This window comes from Pseudopodoces humilis, chromosome 8, assembly GCF_049639895.1.
Source record: "Pseudopodoces humilis isolate 2021_Gansu_Grassland_sample_001 chromosome 8, ASM4963989v1, whole genome shotgun sequence".
NCBI lineage: Eukaryota > Metazoa > Chordata > Aves > Passeriformes > Paridae > Pseudopodoces > Pseudopodoces humilis.
In genome coordinates, this window is record NC_142207.1 from 35,235,468 (window position 1) to 35,258,997 (window position 23,530).

At 44.7% G+C, this 23,530-nt stretch overlaps 1 protein-coding gene across 5 annotated transcripts in view; it reads right to left on the minus strand.

Annotated features, from left to right (window-relative positions):
* Window positions 1-23,530, minus strand: part of FN1 (fibronectin 1) — a 51,530-nt gene that overhangs the window by 14,938 nt on the left and 13,062 nt on the right. For all 5 annotated transcript variants that reach the window (XM_014257756.2, XM_014257760.2, XM_014257757.2 and 2 more), the window contains exons 12-30: window positions 21,991-22,134; window positions 20,096-20,217; window positions 18,704-18,881; window positions 18,415-18,591; window positions 16,729-16,857; window positions 16,527-16,616; window positions 15,829-16,023; window positions 14,249-14,521; window positions 11,042-11,308; window positions 9,370-9,464; window positions 8,896-9,064; window positions 8,545-8,631; window positions 7,581-7,772; window positions 3,760-3,942; window positions 2,398-2,487; window positions 1,997-2,266; window positions 1,520-1,636; window positions 956-1,120; window positions 147-302 (exon numbers count right to left, since the gene is read on the minus strand). In XM_014257756.2, coding sequence (XP_014113231.1) covers window positions 147-302; window positions 956-1,120; window positions 1,520-1,636; window positions 1,997-2,266; window positions 2,398-2,487; window positions 3,760-3,942; window positions 7,581-7,772; window positions 8,545-8,631; window positions 8,896-9,064; window positions 9,370-9,464; window positions 11,042-11,308; window positions 14,249-14,521; window positions 15,829-16,023; window positions 16,527-16,616; window positions 16,729-16,857; window positions 18,415-18,591; window positions 18,704-18,881; window positions 20,096-20,217; window positions 21,991-22,134 — 3,099 coding nt within the window. The remainder of the gene's footprint in view (window positions 1-146; window positions 303-955; window positions 1,121-1,519; window positions 1,637-1,996; window positions 2,267-2,397; window positions 2,488-3,759; window positions 3,943-7,580; window positions 7,773-8,544; window positions 8,632-8,895; window positions 9,065-9,369; window positions 9,465-11,041; window positions 11,309-14,248; window positions 14,522-15,828; window positions 16,024-16,526; window positions 16,617-16,728; window positions 16,858-18,414; window positions 18,592-18,703; window positions 18,882-20,095; window positions 20,218-21,990; window positions 22,135-23,530) is intronic.

Here is a 23,530-nt window from a genome sequence, read left to right on the forward strand (position 1 = left end):
CAAAAATCTGCCTGAGTTCATCTGTCCTAGATGAGACAGAACTGAAAATCAGCAGGATGGCAAAAAAAGGTACAAGCAGCAGCAGGATTTTAGTGGTCACATCTTGCATTCTTTACAGATCCAGTGAAGGATGGCATGGCTCTTACCTGCAGGGACATTTTTCGTTTTTGTGGGCCCATGTCCCTTCTTGGGGACAGCAGTCACCCGGTACCCTGTGACTGGGGATGCTGAAGGGAGCCATCTGATGCTGATACTGTTGTCCTGGACATCGGTGACTTGCATCTGGGATGGTGTGTCTATTTCTGAGCAACAAAAATATTTGTTCTGAGTATGTTGGTACAGGAAACCCTAGCTCCACTGCTGTGTCCTGGCTGAACTTTATTCTGCACTTGCTTGGAAGAGAAAACACATGTTGCTATTTATTTGTCTCTCATGCTAGCCCACAGCAAAAAAGCCTTAATCGTGATGTGTGGGTGAGTGATCTCATATCAATGTTAGTTGAGGATTTTTGTTATTTTAAAGGCTACTAGATGCCTTTATCTGCAGCTACAGCAGGAGTAGGATTAGGCTATACCCAAATCAGGAGCGAGACAACAGTCTTGGCATTAGAAAGTTAGTTTTCCTCAGGATCCCAATCTGACAGTGAAGCACTAGAGTTAAGCCAGCAGTGACCCCACATTATGAGAGCCCAACAGGATTTCCACTCTGCAGTGAGCTGTTGAGTACTGCATTTATCCCCATCTGCACTCCACAGGCTTCCCCTTCTCCAAATCCACAGTCCCCTCCTGTGGCATGTCAGTTATCATGATACACAAGCCAAAGATACACAGCTCCACTGAAACTGATGGCCTTGGCTTCTGGGAGAAACCAGGGATCAGTGATACGCGTTTATGGGGAAATGCCAACACAAAGGTATGGGGTTTTTTTTGTCTTGTTTGGTTCAATCAGGTCTCACCTGTTCTGTAGGTGACAGTGACTGGCTTGCTGCTGGCAGGGCTGTCTCCACGGCCAGTTACAGCATACACAGTGATGGTGTATTCAACACCAGGCTTGATGCCAGTGATGGTGGCAGTAGACACGGTGCCAGGCACTGTGAACTCCTGTACTGGGCTGCTTCCACCTAGTAAGAGTAGGTTAAGAAAGGCATGTGATGGATCTGTAAAGCATACATTTAAAATCTCTACAAAATGGTCTACAAAATTTAAAATGGTCTACAAAAACCAGGATAGTCCTATATGCATCAACCTGAAGACAGGAGCCTGTTGATTTCAGTGGCTGTTGGGTCAAAGTTGTTTTTACCATTCCAAGGAAAAGAATGAAATACATACACAGAACCACTTCTAAGATTACTGGAATACTCCAGGTGCTCCTTCTTTTGGGTAGACAAAATATGATTTGCTCTTTTTTATAAAAGGTATTTCAATGTCTGCTAGAGCCCCAGGTGCCTTTGTTATTTGCTTTTCAATGGCCTCAGAATAGAGTGTCTGGTCTGTGGCCATCTGTAGCACACTCCCCTCACCTGTTTCACCATAAGTGATCCGGTAGTATCTGACTGTCACTGCAGGAGCATCCCAGGAAATCTTGAGGCTGGTTGGGCTGGTAGGGGTGACTTCCAAGTCCCTTGGAACATCAGACACTAGAGCAACAGAGAATTGAGAAGGGAGTTTAAACACAGTTGTACATCAGCTACGTACTCCACTTATACCACGCTCCTCTGCTACTGATCTGTCTGTCCTTTGGCTCAGGGCACACTCCCCTCCAAAGAGACCTGTCTGGTTAAAAACCATATGGCATTGGACTAGATTCAATGAAAATAGTTCTGCTGGCCCTAGAAAACATCTGAAAGCAGCATGGGTCCTCCCAGCTTTTTTCTAAATCAGGCCCTACCTCAGTACACAGGCATTTCCTCATGAGTGAAGCTGCTAGAGAAGATGTGGTTTAACAACAACTACTTTGCTAGAGGACACTCCAAATCCAGCATTCCCTCCAGGCTCACCTGTTGTTTGCTGGCCAACCAAGGGCAGGCTCTCCTCCCTGCCGTTGACAGCGATGATGCTGACCACGTACTCAGTGCCTGGCAGCAGGTTGGTGAGGGTGATGGAGTTCCTGGAGGGGGGCACACGGTCCTCCTTGGGCCGGCCGCCGCCCTGCTCCGGCTGGTAGCGGATCCTGTAGCCCGTGATGGTGGCACGCGGAGCGATCCAGTGCACCGTGAAGGAGTTGGCCGTTATATCCGAGAAGTCCAGGCCAGTGGGGGAATCAAGACCTGGGTGTTTCAAGAGACACGAGGCTGAGCTCAACCAAACTGCTTAAGGCATCATCACAGGGAAAGAAAGTAATCAAGTCCCATTAATGAATTCTCAAAGGATGGCATCAAGCACATGTGTGTCCAAGTACCTGTTTTCTGGATTCCATACAAAGGTGCGCTCTCATGCTGCTCAGAAACGCTGTAGACTTTCACCAGATATTCAGTGCCAGGGAGCAGGTCTGTGGAGTTGAAGAACAGGAATTTGGACATGTTTCCTTGCTAGCATCACAAAGTTAATCAACCTACACAATTTTAACTGTGTTTCTTAGGAGACAATCAAGTTTTGCTTGATGGAAGATCTGAGCCTCCAGGACAATCAAAAGTTTATTGGCATTATGGTTCCTTGCAGTGCTTTAGCCTGAAGGACAGTGATATCCTATGTCATTGCTTCATTAGTTTGTGGAGATTGACTAGAAGCAATTACCTTTTTACAGGGTCCCTTCTAGCTATCTACTAGTTCAGTTATGCAGCAAGCCGAAGGTTTAGCTGATACAAGCTGAAATAGGGCCAAGGATTTCCAACACAGCTGTTCTAACTCAGACAAGCTCTAGATTTAGGTTTTTTTTATTCTGAAAACAGATCTTATCTCTCACTTAACCAACAAGATTCTCAGACAGAGAAAAAAAACCCCAGCTAAAAATACAACACAGCTTTTGCCCCAAAAATTAATGTCAGCTTTTGGAAAATGCCCACATTTTGCTGCCATGTCCTGTAAGGTTCCAGAAAAGGATGTGCTTTCTGGTCTGAGCATCAAAAGTCAAAGGAGCAATGACCTTTTGCATATTCTGATCCTCTCCCTGAACCTCTGCACCGCAAGTCCTTGACATTATTGGCAAACCAGGCGAACAACATGTATTTACTGTTAATACCTAACCAGCCTGCAAATCAATGCAGTTGCCTCAGAGCCTGATTCATCATTGTCCTTGGATTGACAGGAAAAAACTTGCTTGTGGTTTGGCTTTAACTTGGGTAAAGCTAGAGGCCAAACCCCATTTGGTGTGAGTTTGTATGAGGCTACTTGCAACATCACTTTAGATCAGCTGAGAATTTGGCCAGCCACACTTAATTTTTTTTGCCTCATCTTGTGTCACGTGGACCTTCTTACCCTCTACAACTACTTGAAAGGAGGCTGTAACAAGGTGGGGGTCAGTCTCTTCTCCCAGGTAACAAGTGAAGGGACAGGAGAAGACCTCAAGCTGCAATAAGGGAGGTTGTGGTTGGATATCAGGAAAAATTTCTTCACTGAAAGGTTGGTCAGGTGTGGAGTGACCATCCCTGGAGGCGTTCAGGGGGTGCGTGGATTGGCACTTGGGGAGATGGCTTGGTGGTAAGCACAGTGGTGCTGAGTTGATGGTTCAACTCCATGACCTTGGAGGTCCTTTCTCTTAGTGATCTTACGATTTTATGCTGAGGGGCTTCTTATGTTTGACTTATGCAGGTAACCCACTTACTTGTTAAGATGACCATGTTGTCAGAGGGGGAGACTGTCACCTCTGCAACATCCTCCTCCTTCTTGGCAGGGGAGTAGCGCACCAGGAAACCGCTCAGCACGATGGAAGTCGGAGCAGTCCAAGTCACCCTCATGGTGTCAGGCCCCACATTAGTGAAGCGCAGATCAGTGGGAGGAGGCACAGCTACACAGCAAAGAACAAATCCACCTCAGTTCTGATTCATACTGACCAAGATGTCTGTTCAGGGAGTCAATCACCAGAGAAAAGTATCTCATGCACAACAGACTATGGCATCAGACTCATGCAAACAGACTTCTAAACTACATTTGGTTCTACTACAGTTAAGAGAAAAATATGTCTGCACTACTGTCAGGCTGCTTTAACCTCTTGGCAATTCCTGATATGTTAAATGTACCCCACGGGGCTAATTTAAAAACAAGGTAGCGAAGTTTCAGTAATGTGCTTCTAGCAGCTGGATTTTGTATTACAGATGTGGTGCCAAGAGAGGTTTAAAGTTGCCATACAGCAGCTTACAGATGGAAAAGTAATCTCATCTAGAATCCATACATGCACACACAGGAGAGGAGAGGGTATATCACTAATTTCCTATGACTCTACTTCTACTCATGTCGAAGGATTTACAGCCCCAGGACTTTCAAACACAACAGGATTTCATGCAAGAACCAGTTTCCAGCTCGCCTTCAGCTCATGCACTATAGAGACCCTTGGCGGTGTGGCATGGCTGTCACTGGCATGTACTCAGGGAGTGGTGTCCATCTGCATCCTTTGGGGCATTGTGGAAAGAGTGGGGCCACCACAGAAACGGGCTGCTGGAAGCTCAAACAGCTGTCAAGGCTGGAGGCTCTCTGCTGATCTGCTCCGCCCTTTAGCACTCCTATTTGGGGAATCACAGTTTTTTAAAGTCTGGCAAACACACAGCTCATGGTTTCAGGCTCTTGATTCCAGCTGGATGCTGGAATAGCAGAAGGTGAAGGAGCCTGGCAAGTCTGCAGTCATTCATGGCATTAAAATGCCTCCAATTCAGAAATGAGCAGCACCACGTCCATCCCCAGCTGCCATCCGGGGAAAGGAGCGAGCTGGGTCTGCCTGGCCTCCCCGCAGCAAGCGGCTCAATCCCTCTTTGGACAAAGCCCCGGCACCCCGACAGCCAGTGACAGCCAGTGACACCATCCACGTCCCAAAACACAGAAGTTTTCAAAATTCACCCGTTTGCTGTGTCAGAGTGGTAGGGGCGCTCTCTCCGCCATTAATGAGTGTGATTACACTGATGTCGTAATCAATGCCCGGCTCCAAGCCTGTCACTGTGTAGTATCCTACTGAGGAGTCCACAAAATCTTCAAAAATAGGGACACTTTCTCCTGCTGCAACTACTGTGATGCGGTACCCAATAATGGTGGAGGCATTTAACGGGGTCCACCTCAGGCCGATGCTCGAGTCAGTTATGTCAACAAAGCTTAGGTCAGTGAGCTGGGGCACCTCTAATGAGTTAAAGAGGCAACGGGAGAGGCAGAGACACACGGAGGCAAAAGAAAGACAAGGGAGAGAAAAGCAGTGTTCATCACTATTAAACATCGACAGAACTCTGGAAGCAATTGAGGTGATATGCACAATTTCTCTTGGGGGGGAAAAAGGAAGGATTTTGGCGGGGTGTTTTCTGTTGTGTTTTTGCTTTTGCAGTTTTCAGTTTGTTTTCTTATATTTACCCCTCAATGCAGTCTGCAGCTGTTTCCCTGGGAAGACAGAAGCTGAAACACCAATCCCCTCAGAAGCTGAAACCCCAGTTCTCTTTAGATATAAAGTTTTCAAAAGAGCCCTACAAGAGGCACTTAACTTGCAGTGAATTTACTTTGAGCAATGATAAGCCACAAAGACCCTCCATTTTCTGACAAAAATAGAAGCAGAAAGAACACAGCCCTTTTTTTTTTTTTTACAGATAAATTACAAGAGACCAAAGTTTACTAATAACAACTCTGAAACAATAGTAGATTGACCCTCTAAAACCCTTGTTTTGTTCCAAAGGTGAATCTAACTTTTATCACTGGGATCACAAAAATACCAGCTCATCTGAAGAGGCGAAATCAGACCCTCAGCTGGTGAGAGCCTTCATGAAGTTCCAGGGTAGATCATCCATTGTCTCAACTACTTACACTGCACTTGGAAAAAAAGCCTCAAATGCCTGCAATGGCTTGAGGATCTGGCCCAGAATTCCTCATGTTCTACTTACCAACTAACTGCTGAAATATAAATGCTAAAAACAGATGATATGGAACAGTAAGTAATAGAACACTTCCTTGGAAACAGGGTAAATGGTTAAAAATGACCTTTAGATGGTATTAATTCTGTCAGAGTGACAACATCGCTGAATTCAGAGGTTATGCCCAGCACATAATGTGGCCAAGAGCCTGACATCTGTGGCTAAAATTGTTCAAAATCTCAAGTTTTAGCCACTGAATAAGAATGCTCTTTAATGACCTTTTAGATGCTGGCTAAATTTCTGTAGGGAAAATAAGTACAGCTGTGACTGTTTTACCTATTGGTATTATTCCATTAGCAAAGGTGCTCATTTCCTGCATGTTAAGAGCAGCAGAATTGGGCAGGGAATAGGGAATTTTTGATGCATCTTTAATTGACAATGGCCAAATCTTTAGTTGCTCAAGTCAATAAACTGGTATTGATTTAAGCCACAAGATTTGGCTGTGTAATGTTATCAGGGTGATCCTGAAATTAGTGGTAACTAATGGATGCTCTTCCTCAGTCAGGATCAGACATCAATGAGTCAAAGATGCAGGACTCTTTATCCATTCTGTTCATTACAAGTTAGTTTGAAAAGAAATTATGGGACAGAAATACTGCTTTAATAAATAGTGGTTATGTTCTATTTTGATGCCCCTCTTGGAAAACACTTATTTTACAGAATGGGTGCAAAAACACCCCCAAAAAAAACAGTCTTCTGTAAAATAATTGTTTATCCACATGGAATGCATGTACCATATCACCTTTAAAGAGTTGTAAAAGCCAGACACATACATTCTTAGCTTTCCCTCACCAGAAGATGGTGAAGGGCTAAAACTATTACTGCATAACTGTGCAGCATCACAGTATTAGTTCACCCCAGGGGAGCACACAGCACTTCAGTGACGCACAGAAATTTTAAAGCAGTGTTACAAGAGCAGGCAAACACAGTAGCTGGCATCATCTCAGAGCAGAAACAAAAACAAACGAAGCCCTCACAAAGGAAAATTAAATGCAACCATTTGGGGAAACGCATATTAATTTTGCTCTTGTGGCTACAAAGGCAGTTTCTGCAGTCCCCACAGATGTCATGTGAGGTGGCACACACCACTCTGTGACTCAAGTGCTCCAGTGATGGACCTTTCCATCTTGGTTTTCCTCTCCATTGCTCTCAAGTGATCTTCTGCCACTGGTGCTGCCAGAATTTCTCCTGTGCTCATTTCCCACTCATACCTCTGTTCACCTACTTCCTGTTCCCACCAGCTGTGCTCCAGATGCTGGGGCACTTCAGGGCTGAGTTAAATCCCTGCTGCTGCCCAGCTCAAGTGTACTGTTGCAGCAGATCCATGTGCTGACCAGCAGCCTGGGACACACAACACAGGCTGCCCATACAGAGAAGTACACAGGTGTAAGACGTTCTGTCACATGTTGGAACGTGGCTATTCTGCTTCTTGAGTCTAAATGTGAAGTCTAAGCCCTCTACCATCAGACAAGTTCTGCAATGTAGAGCTCCCTGGCTCAGCCACATGAGCTTGGGCAGCTGAAATTTCTGCTCATCCTTTCATTACCTGGTGTGATGGTTTCTGAGATGGGGACACTCTCCTGGTCATCCTTGACAGAGTAGACACTGACATTGTACTCCACACCAGGGCTGAGGTTCTCAAAGGTGCAGGTGGTCTGATCTGCACCCACCACCTCCTCCAGGGTAGAGCCCTGCTGTCCATCGGTGGGAGCAGTGGTCACGCGGTACCCGCTGATGCCTGAAATACAGAGGCCAGTGTCAGGAGTCTCCTGCTGGATCCACTCACATCACTCCCAAGTGCAACAGCTGAAAATGTCACCTGTGACATTTTACAAGTGATTCTGCCACCTGGAGCCCAGCAGGAAAGAGGTTGCTTTGTCAAGAAATGAGCTTCCCAGGAGCTAGCCATGCCACCCTCATGGCATTTCTGTTCCTTGTGGGACCTCACCCAACTGAAAATCTCAGGAGTTTTGAGAGGAACTTCTCTCAGGACCCTCTGAGGAAAGATTCAGCTCCCAACAGAAGTTTTCAAAAACTTTGAATCCACCTCTTATGGGAGTCAATTGTGCAGCTCCCATCAGCTACTGTGGGAGAAGAGTTCGTCCTGAACATTGTCTGAACTTCCACACTCACTATCCATAGCACAGACTCATTTGTCACTTCCAGAAACCTCTGTGGTCCATTCTGCTTTCCTTCCCTCGGACTACTTTTCAACCACTGGAGATACCTGAAGAAACCCTTCAAATCCTTAAAACAGCTGAAATACTCTAAACACATTCATGCTCCAAAATAGCATTTTATACAGAATGTAAATCCTGATGAGTTCTACAGCAAGTCGTAGTTAACTGTGAATTACAATCTTAAATATATCTAGAAACATGTACATTTTTTCTTTAAATTAATCGACAGCAAATTTCCCACCAAACTGCAAGGCACCACAGAAGAAGCAGCAGAAGGCACCATTCTGCTACAGAAGGATGTTTGAGCACAGAGTGAGTTCACATGGTTACCTGGAGATGTGCTTCTCTCCCAAGAGACTATCAGGATGCCAGTGTCAGGATTGGATTTCAGGCGCAGGCTGGTTGGTGGAGCCAGTGCTGCAAGTGTTCAGACAAATGGGTCACTGATGGCACTGAGAATCATACTGGCTGCCTCCCTGTCCACACAATATCCTCAGCCTTTGGAATTAGCCAAAAATACTCCCCTGAAGCTGTAAACCAGCACTGCATGGGACAGTGCTACTGTCACCTATTCATCATAAAGAAAAGCCAGACCACAACAGGGAGGAAAGACCAGAATTGCCTCCCAGAAGGCAGTGGGGAGTGGAAGAAGGAATGATGGTGGATAAGCAAGTGCCTTACGTGTGGTGACTCTCCTGATGATGGGGGTCTCTCTCTCCTGGCCATCCATCAGCACTGTGAGGCTGTAGGTGTATTCCACACCAGGAGTCAGCCCAGAGATCACGATGCTGCCCGAGTCCGAGATCACCTCCCGAGGAGCCTCTCCTCCCTGGCTTGGGCGCACTCCCAGCTGCAGGGGAGTGAAGTTTGCTTTTCAGTCACAAGCTATCAGCACCCTGACTGATCATCCAACAGCAGCACTATGGACCCTTATGCTCAACTCCAGCTGTTAGTCCTGTAATTTGTGGTCTCAAACTCGACCTGAAGCCCCGTGACTTCATTGACCTCTGTCACCTAAACCCACTCCCTGTGAGCAACAGGCCCTTTGACCTCTCCCCTTTGTGCTGCCACACACCATAGGAAATGGCTTTAATCTGCCCTCCCCACCACAGTGAAACAAGAGGAAAAAGCAACATGGGACTCAGTTCCTCCTACCTTGAAACCAATCCTTGGGGCAGGTGTCCAGGTGATGACAATCGAGGTCTCAGTCACTTCTGTGTTAAAAGGAGGAACAGAGCCAGCAGGCTGATCTGTGGAGTGAATTGACCAGAGTTGAAGTCTACCTGCTGTGATGGCTCCAAACACTTTGAAAACCTGACCTACAGCAGCAGAAATAGCCAGAGGAATTAAAGTAAATGCTAAACTAGATCACTTCTTAAAATCCAGTGATTTGGGAAGGATCTGACAGATGATTTTTGTCTGCTGCTGGGCTTGACAGACACAGTATGTAAGTGGTCTAATCATAGCCAGAGCTTTTGCTCCTGAGGAAAACAAAAATACTCAAGTGGATGCATGACCCTGTAATGCATCCAGCCCCAAAATTTGGGGAATTCTGGTTTTTGGCATGATATCTAAAGTGTTCCTCAAAACTCAGCTGTTTTTTTGATTCACCCACCATATGCATTCCCATCAGAAGAATACTATGCACATCCCTGTCTGTCATCCAGCTGTCCCATCAAGGACCACCTTATCCCTCAGCAACATCTTGTGAAGTCAGCAGAAAGGAGCCAACGTCAGTCTGAGGCTTCTGTGGTCTCACTGATATCTGCCAGAAGCATCACACAGAAACCAAAGCCTTTGTGCATGCCAGAATCAGCCTAAATAACAACACTGAGCTTAATGTGAAATGGCCTTGTTAGTAATGTTATTAATGAAGAGGCATGGTTAATCAGATCTATAGCCTCAAACTGGACTGGTTTCATTCAGACAAACCAGAATTTGAAGGTAACATTAAATCTAAGATACCAAATGATACACTAATTGAGGAATATTTATAGACAAGATTGTCAGCAAAAAGGACCTTGCCAATGTCAACAATGTTACTCTGATTAAAAGTCTGAGCCCTTATTTTAGTTTCACATTGTTCTAAAAGAAACCACATTCTCTTTGAAAAGAGGATGTGGTTCTGGGCTCCGGTGGCTTTGAGTTTTGCTAGTTTATATGATGGCATCATTATTATTTAAACACTGAATCTATTTCTTCTTTTTTAGAAGTATGTGGCAGTTGTTACAGAGCTCGCTTTCCTTCCAAAATTTGTTTAATATTTCTTCCAAACCAGCATCACAAATACAGATGACTGAAATGCAAAAAAATGAAATCAAATAAAAAGATAGAATACAATGTTTGTGTCAGTTTGGGTAACTGCAGTTGAGCTGCCTTAAATGGTATGGCTGGGCTTGAGAAATGACTGCTTTCAGCTTTATCTAAGTACCACACTAATTATTCCTTGCCCATATTAAGAGTTGTATGCTTTGCTTATTTGTCATGCCAAAACCAAGCAATTAGGAAGATCAAGTAAAATTAAAGTTCTCTGACATTCAGTTAAGCAAAAAAGTGAGGTACCAGTAGTTAAGTTTTCCCTCTTGTTTTTAATCATCAGGAAAGCTGAAATGTATTTTACTAAAAGCCTTTTGATGCAAATAACCTTTTCCTGCCAACAAGTTCGGAAAGAACAACAAGGAGCATTTCCCAAGCTGTTCTGCTGGAATGCTACTTCAAAAGGCTGCTCCTGTAAATCAACTCACAACAGGCACTTTCAGCACAAGTTCTGAAGCGTGGCCAGGGTATAAAGGAAGAGCAGTATGTGATGTGTGTGTGTCTCACTCACAAGTGGTGAAGACCCCGGTCTCTCTGTTGCTCTGCAGGTCGCCTTTGACGGCCACGAGGTACACGGTGTACTCGGTGCCAGGCTGCAGGTTCCTGAGCAGGTACTTGGTGGCTGAGGGTCCCACGTTGTAGGTGCGGGGCTGCCCTCCTCTGGTGGGCCCTGCTGTCAGCTTGTAGCCCGTGATCACGGCCCGGGGCCGCGTCCACAGCACCAGCACCGAGTGCTCCGTGGTGTTGAGGAACCGCAGGTTGGTGGGGGCATCGAGCTCTGGGGAGGCAAAGCACAACACCCATCAGCTGAATCTCCACCTCCAAACCACAGCTGTACACTGGGCCTGCACTTCTGATGCACTGTGTGAGGGCAAGAGAGAAGGTGGGACCATGAGAGAGCTGGGAAGTTATTTCACTTCTACAGCCACATCTCAGTGCCATCCATCAATACACCAAGACAGGCAGACCTGAGCGCTCTGGGCTGCACTGATTTGGGCTGCTGCCATCTCTGCATCCCATGGGGAAGGCAGCCTAAAGGTTGAGACAAGACAGATGACCCCAACACACTCAGGAATTTCAAGAGTTTCTCATGAGCACCGAGCATTTTTTAAAAACCAGCTCAGTTTAGACTTGTCAGTGTAAGCAAGGAAACCTAATTTTAGCCCTTTTCCATGAAAAAGATTTATTCTTTTAAATCCTTGCCCAGTCCTCTCAAAATCTCTTCCCAAAATAAACCACCCCTACTTTGTCATTTGAATGTCAAAATAAGTAATAGTCAGCGACTTTCTGCAGAAAACCAGTTCCTAGATCTACTTAAAAATATTCACACCATGGAGCTGACCATACAACAATTCCAAGCATGCTCATCTCTCCCCTGGGACTCAGGGAACAGCTCCTACCAGGCTTCCTCCCCCCTTTTTATCAGTGCCCCTGGGAAGCTGCTGAAGCTGATAACCCAGATAACTACATAAACAAGAGGCTGAGGCAGCACAGCTCTTTCACTGGAGCCACAGTGACTGGTGGAGATGTCACTGCCTTTGGCTGAGACAAGGTGAGGCTCTGGAGGGGAATTTGCCCCCACAGCTGGCAGGGTAGCACTGTTCTGCAGCAAGGAGTTCACAGTGATCACACAGCCACCCTCCCCACCTTTTCTAGGTTCTAACCATATGTTGAAATGAAAGTGCAGTGAGGTTTCATCAATGCTCTTTTTTGCTGGCAAAAGCTTTTTTCTCCTTCTGGAGAAGTAATATTTTGGTGAAAAAAATTAATGTTTTCATCAGTCTTCCAGTGATTCAGTGGGAAGATGCTTTTGTCATTTTTGTTTTCTTCCCACTTGTCTTCTCCATTTTTGAGGAGGGAGGAAAAAGGAAGCAAGGTCTTCCTTCTTTCACCACTGGAAAAAAACTGGGGAGAACTCAAAAAGAAAAAGGGTGAGTGTGACCTTGTTTAAGCCCATCTCCAACCCACAGGCTGCAAGTCAACTTTATCCCTTGCTGATACTTAGATCTGGGCTAAGTCTCATCTGACAAAGATTGTATCTTCCTAAAATGCACAGCCTGAAGTCAGTTCCTTTCTGCACAATGTAATTTGCCAGCTCTATTAGGCTTTTATCACTTCCTCTCCCCATACTAGAAGAAAAAGGGCAAGATTAAAAAGCCACACACACACACTTGGAGTTTATTTGTGGACTGCTTTTTAACGGAAGGCCAGAAAGAGAATCACATTTACACCGTGGGAAGAGACTTTTGCTGCAGGGTTTTCCTTGGGAACCCTGAATGATTTCTGTTTCCCAGGACTTTCGATTACAGGATGCAATTTATGTGAATAGTTTCTGCAATGTGGTTTAGGCAAAGCAGTTAAGGGGATGATCACAGCCTATGGAAAACGATTCCAGACATTTGTGACTCGTACTGTGCTGTCTGAATTAAATGTCTATGCTCCAATGTACACCTCTGTATGGAGTTTCAGAGGAACCCTACACCTAGCCCAGGCTCCTCAAAACAACCACAAAAAATTACAGATCTAGCTGGGAACTGAGCCCTTCTTGTTCTAAGTGCTTCCAAGAGAGTTCAGATTCCTAAGTGGCATCCTTGCTTGTGAAAGCCTGGCTTGAAAGGAGGAGGGTGCTCACACCATCTGTGCTGTGCTCAAATTAGACACCTATGGCAAAGGACATACATAAGGATCCCATTCTCCCCGCACAGTCAGGGGACAGGCACTATTCATTGCTCATAATTTTGTGGATGGAAGTAAGGGTATTTCTCAAACAGCATGGCTATATTCACAGATTAACCAGTTTCCTTTCCTTCCCTCTCACATCACTAAGAGCCAGGCTGGGTTCTCAGAAGATGCTCTTATTTACTGAAAAGTATCAGAAGATCAGCAGACACACACAGCTGAATTTTGTCCCTTTGAATAAAGTGACCCATCCAAAGAACACCACAAACACCCACTCACCCTTCTATTGCCCAATAAACAGGACCTGATCAAACAAACCATGTCCCACGTTCTGCCTCATCCACTCCTTGGATCAAAAATGGAAATAACCACTCAAACCCAGATAAAACTTCTCTTCCATCTGAAAAACAGCCACTGCTCCTCTCTCTTCTCTGCACTACTGCAAAGCAAGAAACAATGCCTGACAAAGTGCCTTTTTCCTCACACTGGTGAGGTGCTGCACTGCTATTAGGTCATTAGCAATCAGATTCTGAGGGATCCTGCACGATCCTTCCTTGCATGTGCAGGCACAACTACTACTGCTGCCAGGGAAGCCAGATAGGTATGGAGCTGTCAGAAGGGAGATGGGGATTTTCAGAGGAATCTCAGCAAGGCTTCTAAGTCATACTGAAATCTGCCCTAAGGTACCAACAGAAAAAAAAAAAATTAAAAAAAAAAATCACTGCCTGATCTGTGCTGTAAAAGAACTGCAGGGTCCATCAACTCTCAGTCAGTAATAAAAAAGTTGAATTCCAGCCATACAAAATTGTTTTAAAGCACCATGAGACTGAAACTCCCATTGGAAAGCCCCAGAGGAGGATAAATCTGCTGAAGAGATCATTGTTAGAATGAATGAATTCCCAGGTCTGTCATCCTTCTGATGGGATACCTCCTGGGCTGGAACTGTTGCACTTCAAGCGCTCTGTTTATACAGTTCTCCAAGCGACAGAGAAATAAGCACTTCAAAAGGCTGAAAAAAGCACGGAGGAAAGACACTTACTGGTGGTTTGCTCTCCAGTCAAAGGTTTGCTCTCCCTGCCCTGGTTTACAGCAAAGATCTTGAAGAGATAGGTTGTTCCTGGGATCAGGTCAATGACTTCAGCAAAAGCGCTCCTGGTGATGGGCAGTCTCTGGCCGTGCTGGCCGGGGCGGTTGACAGGGATCACCTCCACCCGATAGCCCGACACTTGGCTCTGCGGTGGGGTCCACATGATGGTGATCTTGATGTCAGAAACCTCCACAAACTGCAGGTCTCTGGGGGAGGGCACCTCATCTGAAAGCACAGGGGTATAATAGTTGTCAGAGGGAGTCCTTAGCAGGAGAAGTCACAGGTTTCCATGGAAGGAAAAAAATTAAATTTTGCTTGAACAACAGCCCAAGAATATTTACTAAATTAAAAAGTCAGGGTAACCTCACTGCAAGCATGCCTACACACATTCCCTGAAAATATTCAAGCAGACTACAATTCCAAACATCACCATCTACTTTAAAGTATGCTATGTCTTCAGAAGGTATCTTGCTGTGACAAAGAGAACTGACAGACCAGGCGTCATATGCTACAGAACTTCAAGTATATGCAGAACCAAAGCCTGAGGGGAAAAAAGTACTCCAGGGCTTGGAAACAGTAACCTGCTTCTAAAATTAGAAGTGAGGGTTTTCAAAATCCACAGCATGTTCTGAATGTCTATGATTAACTTGAAATCCACCTTTCATAATTAAACAAGTACAGGGGCTGATCTGGCCTTACTATAGTCAAATGCAAAATGCAGTTCCCTCAGTGCTGGGCCACAGTACTGCCCCCCTGAATTCCTGTGTTTAAATTAAGTTTCTTGAGAGTAGGACTGTTACTGCCCTAAGGTTAACCAGTGCACATTTTTAGAAGATTTGGCAGAAGCCAAACCATAAAATCATTGAGCCGAGTTCATTCCTGGTAAATTCCCATCTGCAAACACGTGCTTGCAACTTGCAGGACTGCGAAATTCCACTGCTTACCACATCAAAACCCAATTCTTTCACTATCCCTTCTTTTGGTTTGGTTATTCAGTCCAACTGGACACTTAAAGAACCCTGAAACCAGAAGTTTTTTAAATACTGAGCATCTCAAGTTTAGATCCTATGGTGCTGTTCTGGCACATCAGTCAATGCTGAGCCATCTCCCATCCCCACTGACTGCAAAAGAAAATAATGGGTAGGACTGGAGAGGGAAAAGTCAGGTGAACAATTTGAATGTGTGTTGTGGTGTCTGAGTACATAACTCTGAACATCTGCAAGTGCTGGGGCAAAATAATACATCAGGCACTTCAGAGGATTTCTTAGCAGAATCCCCCTAAGATAACTTGGGAAATTGATGTCTCTTCTGCAGACAATGCAAGACCTGCCTGCAGTCCAATCCCTAGGAATTACAACCCTCTTAAATGCAGTGGTGTCTTGATTGTGTCAATAAGTATGACTTTGCTACAGAACTTCAATACCAGTGAAACTTGCAATTTAGACTCACTAAACCATAACTGAGCTCATTTAAGCACTCACTTAGCTAGCAACAGAAAACTCCGTGACTGAAACGCAGAAGATGGGCATTACCTGTGCGTGGGACCCCAGTGGTTTCCTGCTGGATGAAGACAGGGGTGCTCTCCTGGTTTTCCTCCACTGCATAGATGCTGATGTTGTACTGAACCCCTGGCATCAGGTCACTGAGTGTCACAGAGGTGGCGGTGTCGGGCAGGTTGAGCTCTGTGCTGCTGCCTTCCACAGAGGGTACGTAGACAATCCTGTAGCCTGAAGCAAGAGCAATATGCAACCCTCAGCACAAACAGTAAGCACAAAGAATGCTCAGCTTTGATAAAAATAGCCCTGAACTTTAGCAGGACTTGCAGCCTGCTCATGTCCCATCTACAGACCACACACTCACACCACCCTCCAAAGCACAATCTGACCTGGGTTAGAATATCTCTGAGGTCTGACATGTGGATTTAGGCCTGTACTGCTCTCACGCTCACTATGGGATGGGCTGGATGACAGATACAAATATAAGGTCTTGGGGCTTGTTTTTATTTAACACAAATCCAGAAGGAATTGTTTTGCACCCAGTCTTCTGCCTTGCTTGGTTCAGTCATTGAAGCCGAGAAAATCCTAAGCTGCCCATGTGCTTTCCAGCTGGTCTTTCTGACCAGACAGAATTTTGCACTCCCTTTGTCCCAGAGTTATATTTCATTTTCTTTTCCACCTACATTTCAGATTCTATCAATAATACAAGGTAAGTGCACTCCAATTGGACAAACCTGTGATTGGAGCCTGTGGTCTGCTCCAGCTGATGACAATGGATGTGTCATCCACACTTTCCACTGTGTGGTCGGGTGGTGCATCAGGAGCTGTTCAAGAGAAAGAGGAGGACAGCAAGTGTGAGGATAAGAGGTAACAAAAAATTCGTGAGCAAACAGTAACAACAGCTTTCAAAGTGCAGCAACAGCCACCTACACATACCTGTAGTCTGTGAAGTAGAGAGGATCAGATTCTGCTCTCCTTCTTCAGAGATCTGATAGACATTAACAATATACTTGCGACCAGGAAGCAAGTCAGGGATGTTGACAGAAGTGGCTGTGCTTGGTAGATCTGAGGAAGGCAGGAGAGAAAAATTTGCTTTAGCAATTCTAACTTCTCGCTTTCTCTCCAAATTAAGTAATTGAGAAGTCTGTTCTAATCTGGGCTGGAGCATTGTCTTCCTGCAATAAACAGTTTTTCTGCATTGTCTTCGGTTCACCTCAGAAGAATTGTGTGGAGAGCTGGTACCAGCAACCAAGAGCAGCAAGGCTTGATGTGGGATATTGCAGGGCTGCTGCTCAAGCTGCCCTGCACCCTGTAGCCATCCCAGCTGAACACTCATTTCATACCCTGACTGTTCAACTTGCATTACAGAAATATATGGAAAAACTTTCACATGAGGAGGTTATGTGGAAACACTGACTCATGAGTGAAGAAGAATAACATTATGAGGGCTGGTCAACTTCTCTCCCTTCTCCCAGATGTCCACCTACGTGCCAGATGTAGAAAATTCCCCAAGAAGCAGCTCCTTGCTGGCCAGATTGAAGCCAAGCATCTTAGAGGAAATTGGGAATTGCCTTTCAATCTGCCTGTAAACCTCTGTCTATAGACAGATGAGCTCAGGAGCTGCTTCAAAGCACAGCTCAGCTGTCTGGGCAGAAAGTAAAGTGGTGACAGTGCTGGCAGCCCCCACAAGAGCCACTTCTGCTCAGTGTCCAAAGCCTGTGAGCTCAGGGGAGCAGCAGTCCAGGGAGAATTATTGGCCCAGGAGATTGCTGTTCTTTTTGTCATGTTCTTCTGTCACACTCATGTCCCAATAACTATTATAACCTCAAATATTTGAGGTGAGATATTGCTATTACCACTGTTAAGACAGGAAATTAGGAAAAAAGTTGAAATGAAATTACATGTATTGGTGCCATGAGCTCTACAGTAAATGCTGGAAAAACAGTTTCAAGTCCTGTGTCTGAGTCCAGTGCCTTTAACCAGCTTCCCAGCTCAGCTAAATTGTCATATTATCAAAGATGAGGAAGATCTAATCCAAAAAACACAACTGACAGACCACACTGCAACGTGAGATATCCATGAGATATCAATCAGCCAAGAGAGGGCATTTGGGAAAGATTTCTCTCTGTCCATTCTGATGGAAGGACAAAGGTATGCCAAAGGAAATTAGCCAGGAGGCAGGTTCAAAAAAACAGATTTGGTTCTCTTCTCATCTGCACTGCTGCTCACTTCAGGATGCTGTGGAAGCCAGTAACTTTACATGATTGTAAAAGAAAAAAAAAAATCGTGGAGATGAAAAGAATAATTGTATCTATTCAGAGTTATTACTCATCCACCACTCCTGGCTCAGGCAGTTTTCCTCTGCAGAATTCTGGGAAGGTATTCTGAGGGGATATTGCTGCTTACTTGCCTTGCTCTCTTACAGCTATGAAGGGAGAAAAGACAATGAACTAAACGAGTTTTTAATCTGAGCTGGTCCTGGCCACTCTCATATCCTAATTGAATCCTGCTGAAAGGCAGGGAGATGCTCACTGTTCACACCAGTTCTACTGACTGCCACAAAGCAGTGGTGCACTGACTGTGAGCAATGCTTTGGTCTGGCACACTCCAGTGTTGTCTCACCAAGGTACTGTGGCTCATCACCCTCCTCGCTCAGCTCATACTCAACACGGAATCCAGAAACAGTGTCAGAAGCAGAAACCCAGGAGACAACAAAGCTGTTGGATGTGATTTCAGTGACGGATTCTGAAGTAGCAACCACAGGGGGAAGAAGAGTTGTCTCTCCTGAAACAGTGTTGCCTACAAGAAAAAGAAGTTGCATTAATGATCACCACTTTTGTGTTCACTGCACAGTGCAAGGATGTGGGTGGAGGAGATCAGGTTTTCCTGGATGTCCCCCTGCCCCACTCACTCGTCACTGCTGTGGTGCTGGTTGTGGTAAAATCGAAGCGGGTGACTTCTTTGTGGCCGTACTGCTGTACACTGATGAGCTGCCCCTCATAGATCACACCAGGCTTCAGGCCTGAGATGGTGTACGAGTTCCGGTGGCCAGGGATGGTGGCTTCCTTCCACTGCCTTCCTGAGTTTTTCTGCAAGAAAAAGAACACTCAGCTAGTGAGAGACTCCCTAGGCTGCAAGCAGGGGAATCCAGTGACCTAACCTGCTGTGTGGTTACTACTCACTGTGATATTCAAACACAGGCATGACTCAAATGGCTTTAATGCACAGACAGGATCAAGGCAAAGGAGATGAGAAAAGTATGCCAAGAAGCAGGACCAATGCCATCGAGTTATTAGATTTTCCAGGGGTAAACTAAAAACAACCTAGGTATGAACTTTACCCTTTAAAAGGAGCATTATTTGTTATAAATTCAAGTCATTCCTTCATCAAAAGCACAGTAAGGCATGAAGCAGTGACTGGAAAATAAAATTTTGAAGGCAGTTCATAGTAACACACTAAGCCATCATCTGAAAACAATATACAGATAAATTCTTCCCTTCTACCCTCTGTTTGAACTCTATGGGAAGCTTTAAAATAATGCTCCATCCTCTGAGGTTTGTACTCCAGTGCTTTAAAGTCCATTTCATTCAGGCCTTCATCCAAGATACACTGAAGTCAGTAAAAAGACTTGAGTGCCTTGAATGGCTTTGGATCAGGGCCTTTATTGTTCTCCTAATAACAGGCAGCACTGAGGTACTAATGCTCTTAATCATTAAGTGGTCTTTTGTGAATCTGTACTCAGGGGAGCTGGAACACAGCTCATCTGTGTTGGTTAAATCAAATCATTCCTCACAGAAGAACCAGCCAACAAGCAGTGGTTAACCAGTCCTGGTTTAGACTTTGGAGAAGCTGGGAGTGACTGTTTATTTCATCCTACACTAAACTGTTTATGACTTCATATCCTACTCATTTTTACCTCCTCATTAACAGACTAAAATGTATCCCAGTATATGGGAAATGCACATTACTAAAACAGCATTTCTTTGGATGAAGAAGCTTCCACAAGGATTTACATTCCTAAGGTAAGGAAGGATATAAACTTGTCTGCTTGCTGTACTGGTGCTTTGTTTAATAAAATCCTTTATGAACACAGCAACCAGTGAAGTTTGAGCAAAAAAATATTAAGTGTTTATACAGCACTGGCTCTCCTTGATGCTCAAGAGTAGCTGTTGACCTCAACAGAAAAAGACACTGAATAAGCAACCCATGTTTGCTGAAATTGTGTCAGCCACTTCTTTCAGACATCAGAAAAAGCCAAATAAAGTACTCTTGACAAACAAGTGATGACAAATGTGGCACTCACCGGTCTCCAGCGCAAGATGTACTGAGTGATGTGAGATCGTTCAGGAGCATTCCACTGGATGGGGTGGGAGTTTGGCTGATTTGTACTCTCTGTGATGATCACCTGAACAGGTCCAGTTGACCCTGAAAAAAAAAAGAATTGCCAGTTTTAACATTCTGGGGATGTTGTGGAGCCATCAAAAAGCAAGAAAGCTGCATGGCTCACATAGTACTTCTATACATGGGAAAACAGTTCTGTTGTCTTTCTCTCCTTAATGCACCATTTCTACCTAGAAAACCAGAGACTAAGAATGAATAAATTCTGTGGGGGAGTTAATGTGCACTGCTCGGGTCCATTTCCTGTAAGCTATCAATGAAATGGAAAATGGGAGAGGTCCAGTACAGAAAGAGTCTGCAAAGCAAAGTTTTGCTTGTCAAAGAGGTGGGGGGAACTTCTCAGCAAATAATTGTTTTCATCATTAATATCTTCTGCAATGGCCGGAGGGAAGCTGATAAAAACCATCTGCCAAATCCAGGTCAAATCATGCAGCATGGTGAGGGAAAATTTCTGATCGGACACTGAATATACCCTGAAAAGAGACACTAATCTTCTACTGTTTCACTGAATTTCTTCATCAGTTCATTTGAAACACTGAATTTTTGTGACTCTGTGGAGGACTTCACAGATAGCGAGACTTTCCTTCTGCACACAAACCCCACCAGAAGGGTTGGTGGAAGTCCTGAGACAAAAAAAGCCCATGAACTGATGAAAATACAAGTTCTGCAGTGCTCTAATGTTTAAGGACCACTGACTGCATTGAGCCAGGTTGGGCTCAGGGCTATTTTCTCCAACAAGCTCTCCAGTAGAGAAGGACAGGTCTTATGATCCCATGGTTCTCCTTTCTGTCCCTCCTGGCCCCACTGGGGAGGTTTCACTGAACACTCAGCATCACTGTCCTCATGTTAGTTCTCAGAAAATCCCAGCAAAGAGATCCCTGGAATCTTCAGGAAAGTGTTTTAGCCATTAAATAGCTGCACCCTCACCCCATTCCCAACATTTCTAATAATAATTTATTTGGACAACCATGTACCATATATACCTGCTTCCCATTTAACAGGATTTCTAGAAAAACAAACCTGTGCCCACAGGCAGAAAATTTCAAAGCTCACCTAACCCCAAACCTACATTCAGAAACATTAGATTTGGTTTATTTATACATTTTCAGTCACTCTTGTGTCTAAAAGCAGCCCAAAGCCCTGGTCTCCAGGCTGAAGGCATGCATATTTCACATATCTCAGGGAGGTGTTTGTTTAAGCAGTCTAACAGGAGTAAATGAAGCTCAGCAAGCCTTAATACTTCATCTTATTCAGATTAAGATAGTGGCAGTTGCAACCTTAAACAGGAAAGTAGAGAGGCTCCCCTTATGTTCTGTTCGGGGAACTGAAGCTGAACAACCAACAAACAGGCATTGCCCATCCCTATAAAGAGTTCCTGGAATTGCCTGGACAAACAAGAGTTCAAATATTTAACTTCTTTGGGGCACAGGAAAAACTTTTCGTTCCATGGTGGATTACTTCTGTAATGAGTGGAAAAGGAAGAACTACACATGTGAGTTTCAGGCAACATAAGCTGAAGATTACACATGTGATGAGGCAATGTAAACCCAAATCGTTGTGTGCACTGAGGGTCATTCTCTGAACTAACCCTGGCCTCAGGAATAGCTGCAAACAGCTTGGGCCCCTCTTTTTAACCCCCTGACATCTCTTGTGTCTGCCAAGGGACAGGAAGAATCTGTTTTGTTTTAAAAGGAAGCCAAGAGGCATTAGGTACAGAAACCTGAAAAGGTGAGGGGTGGAAAGTTGCTTTTCCTCAGGTCTTACTCAGCAGATGAGTTCATTTTTTGTTGGGTTTCTTACCAGGGTAAGTCTGTAGGGGTTGACAGTGCCATTCTCCAATCCCACGACCATAGCAATAGCACTGGTATCTGACCCCATGGACATACTTCTCCCAGGAGTCTCCAATTTGATAGAAGGTGCGGGTTTCTGAGTCCTGGCACTGGTCTGAAGGCACAAGAGACACAGTTCACCTCTGTTACTGAATCCACAGTGAAATATCTACAAAGAGCAAGTCCCAAAAGACTTTTGCACAAAAAAATGCAACACCAATGTTTATTTGCAAAAATAGGTACATAAAGTGGCAACAGAGCTTGAATCTCAAATCAAGGTTCTTAATATAGCACTGCATGTATTAAGTCTGATATTAGGGGGCAAAATCAGCTGTGATGCATTTCAGTGGGGTGTTCCTTCTAGAAAGGATTTCATCCACTCTGGAGCTCAATTCTGCCCTGGCCAATGAGTTCATCTCTCATCCAAAGCTAAACCATGCTCCTCTCAAGGAGATCAAAGGCAAAAAATTCCTCCTGCCTCCAGCAGAACTCATTTATGCCTTAATAGTCCCCAGAATGTTTTTATTTTCAGCAGAATCTTTCCAGATTTACCATCATATAAACCAAAGGAAGACAGATCAGATCCTGAAATCAGCCTAACTAGTGTAAACAGAGCACTTCAGTACACTTTCTACTCTGACAACTGCATCTATGCCTGGCTCAACAGAAATTTTCAGTGAGAACTAGCATTATGTTTGCCTGGATAAATAAGAGCTTTGTTTAGAGAGAGCCAACAAAATTAAAACTTTAATTGCACCTATACAGATAGCAGAAATAATCCCCCTGCCCCTTCCTTCAAACTAGTAATTTTCAGAAGCTTTACAATCTATGTTCCTCCAGTAAACACATACAGATACTACTGCAAATAAAGCAGAGCTTCACAACTAGTAATTTCTAACAGATTTTCTTGGCAATAGTTTGAAGGTCTCTTGGACTTCATAATTGCAAACCAAACAGCCAGGTCTTATCTTCCAATCAAGGTTTGCTAGGGAAGAGGGGGAAGCAGAAGACATAAAATCTCATTCCTGCAGAGAACCATGATGGTTTCAGCTAACCTCCAGAGCACTATTAACACGTGTTCTCATCCTGAGCTTTCCCTCTTTGCTAGAACAAAGGGCAGACAAAAAATCAATTCAGACCAAGGTAAGTTAATGTACGCAGGTGCTCCTTCCTCAGTTCCGGGAGAAAACTCTGAAAGATTTTAGGACAGAGAAAGGCAAGAAAACTGATCCTAGCATCAGTGCCCAGCTGCATGTTTTATCAGTGTTCAGGCTGAGAGCTCTGCTGACAGCTCAGGTGCCAGAATCCAGCCGAACCACCACAGCCTGGGGCTAACTGCCCTGCTACATTTTACAATATATGCTCACCACAGTCATGGTTCTTCTGTGGCCGGTGTGATAACCCAAGCATATGTCCTTAAATTAACAAATGCCCTTTCACTTACCCTCCAGCAAATGCAGTGCTGCTTTTATTTTTGCTTTTGTACAGTTCAGGACAGAAAGTGGACAGAG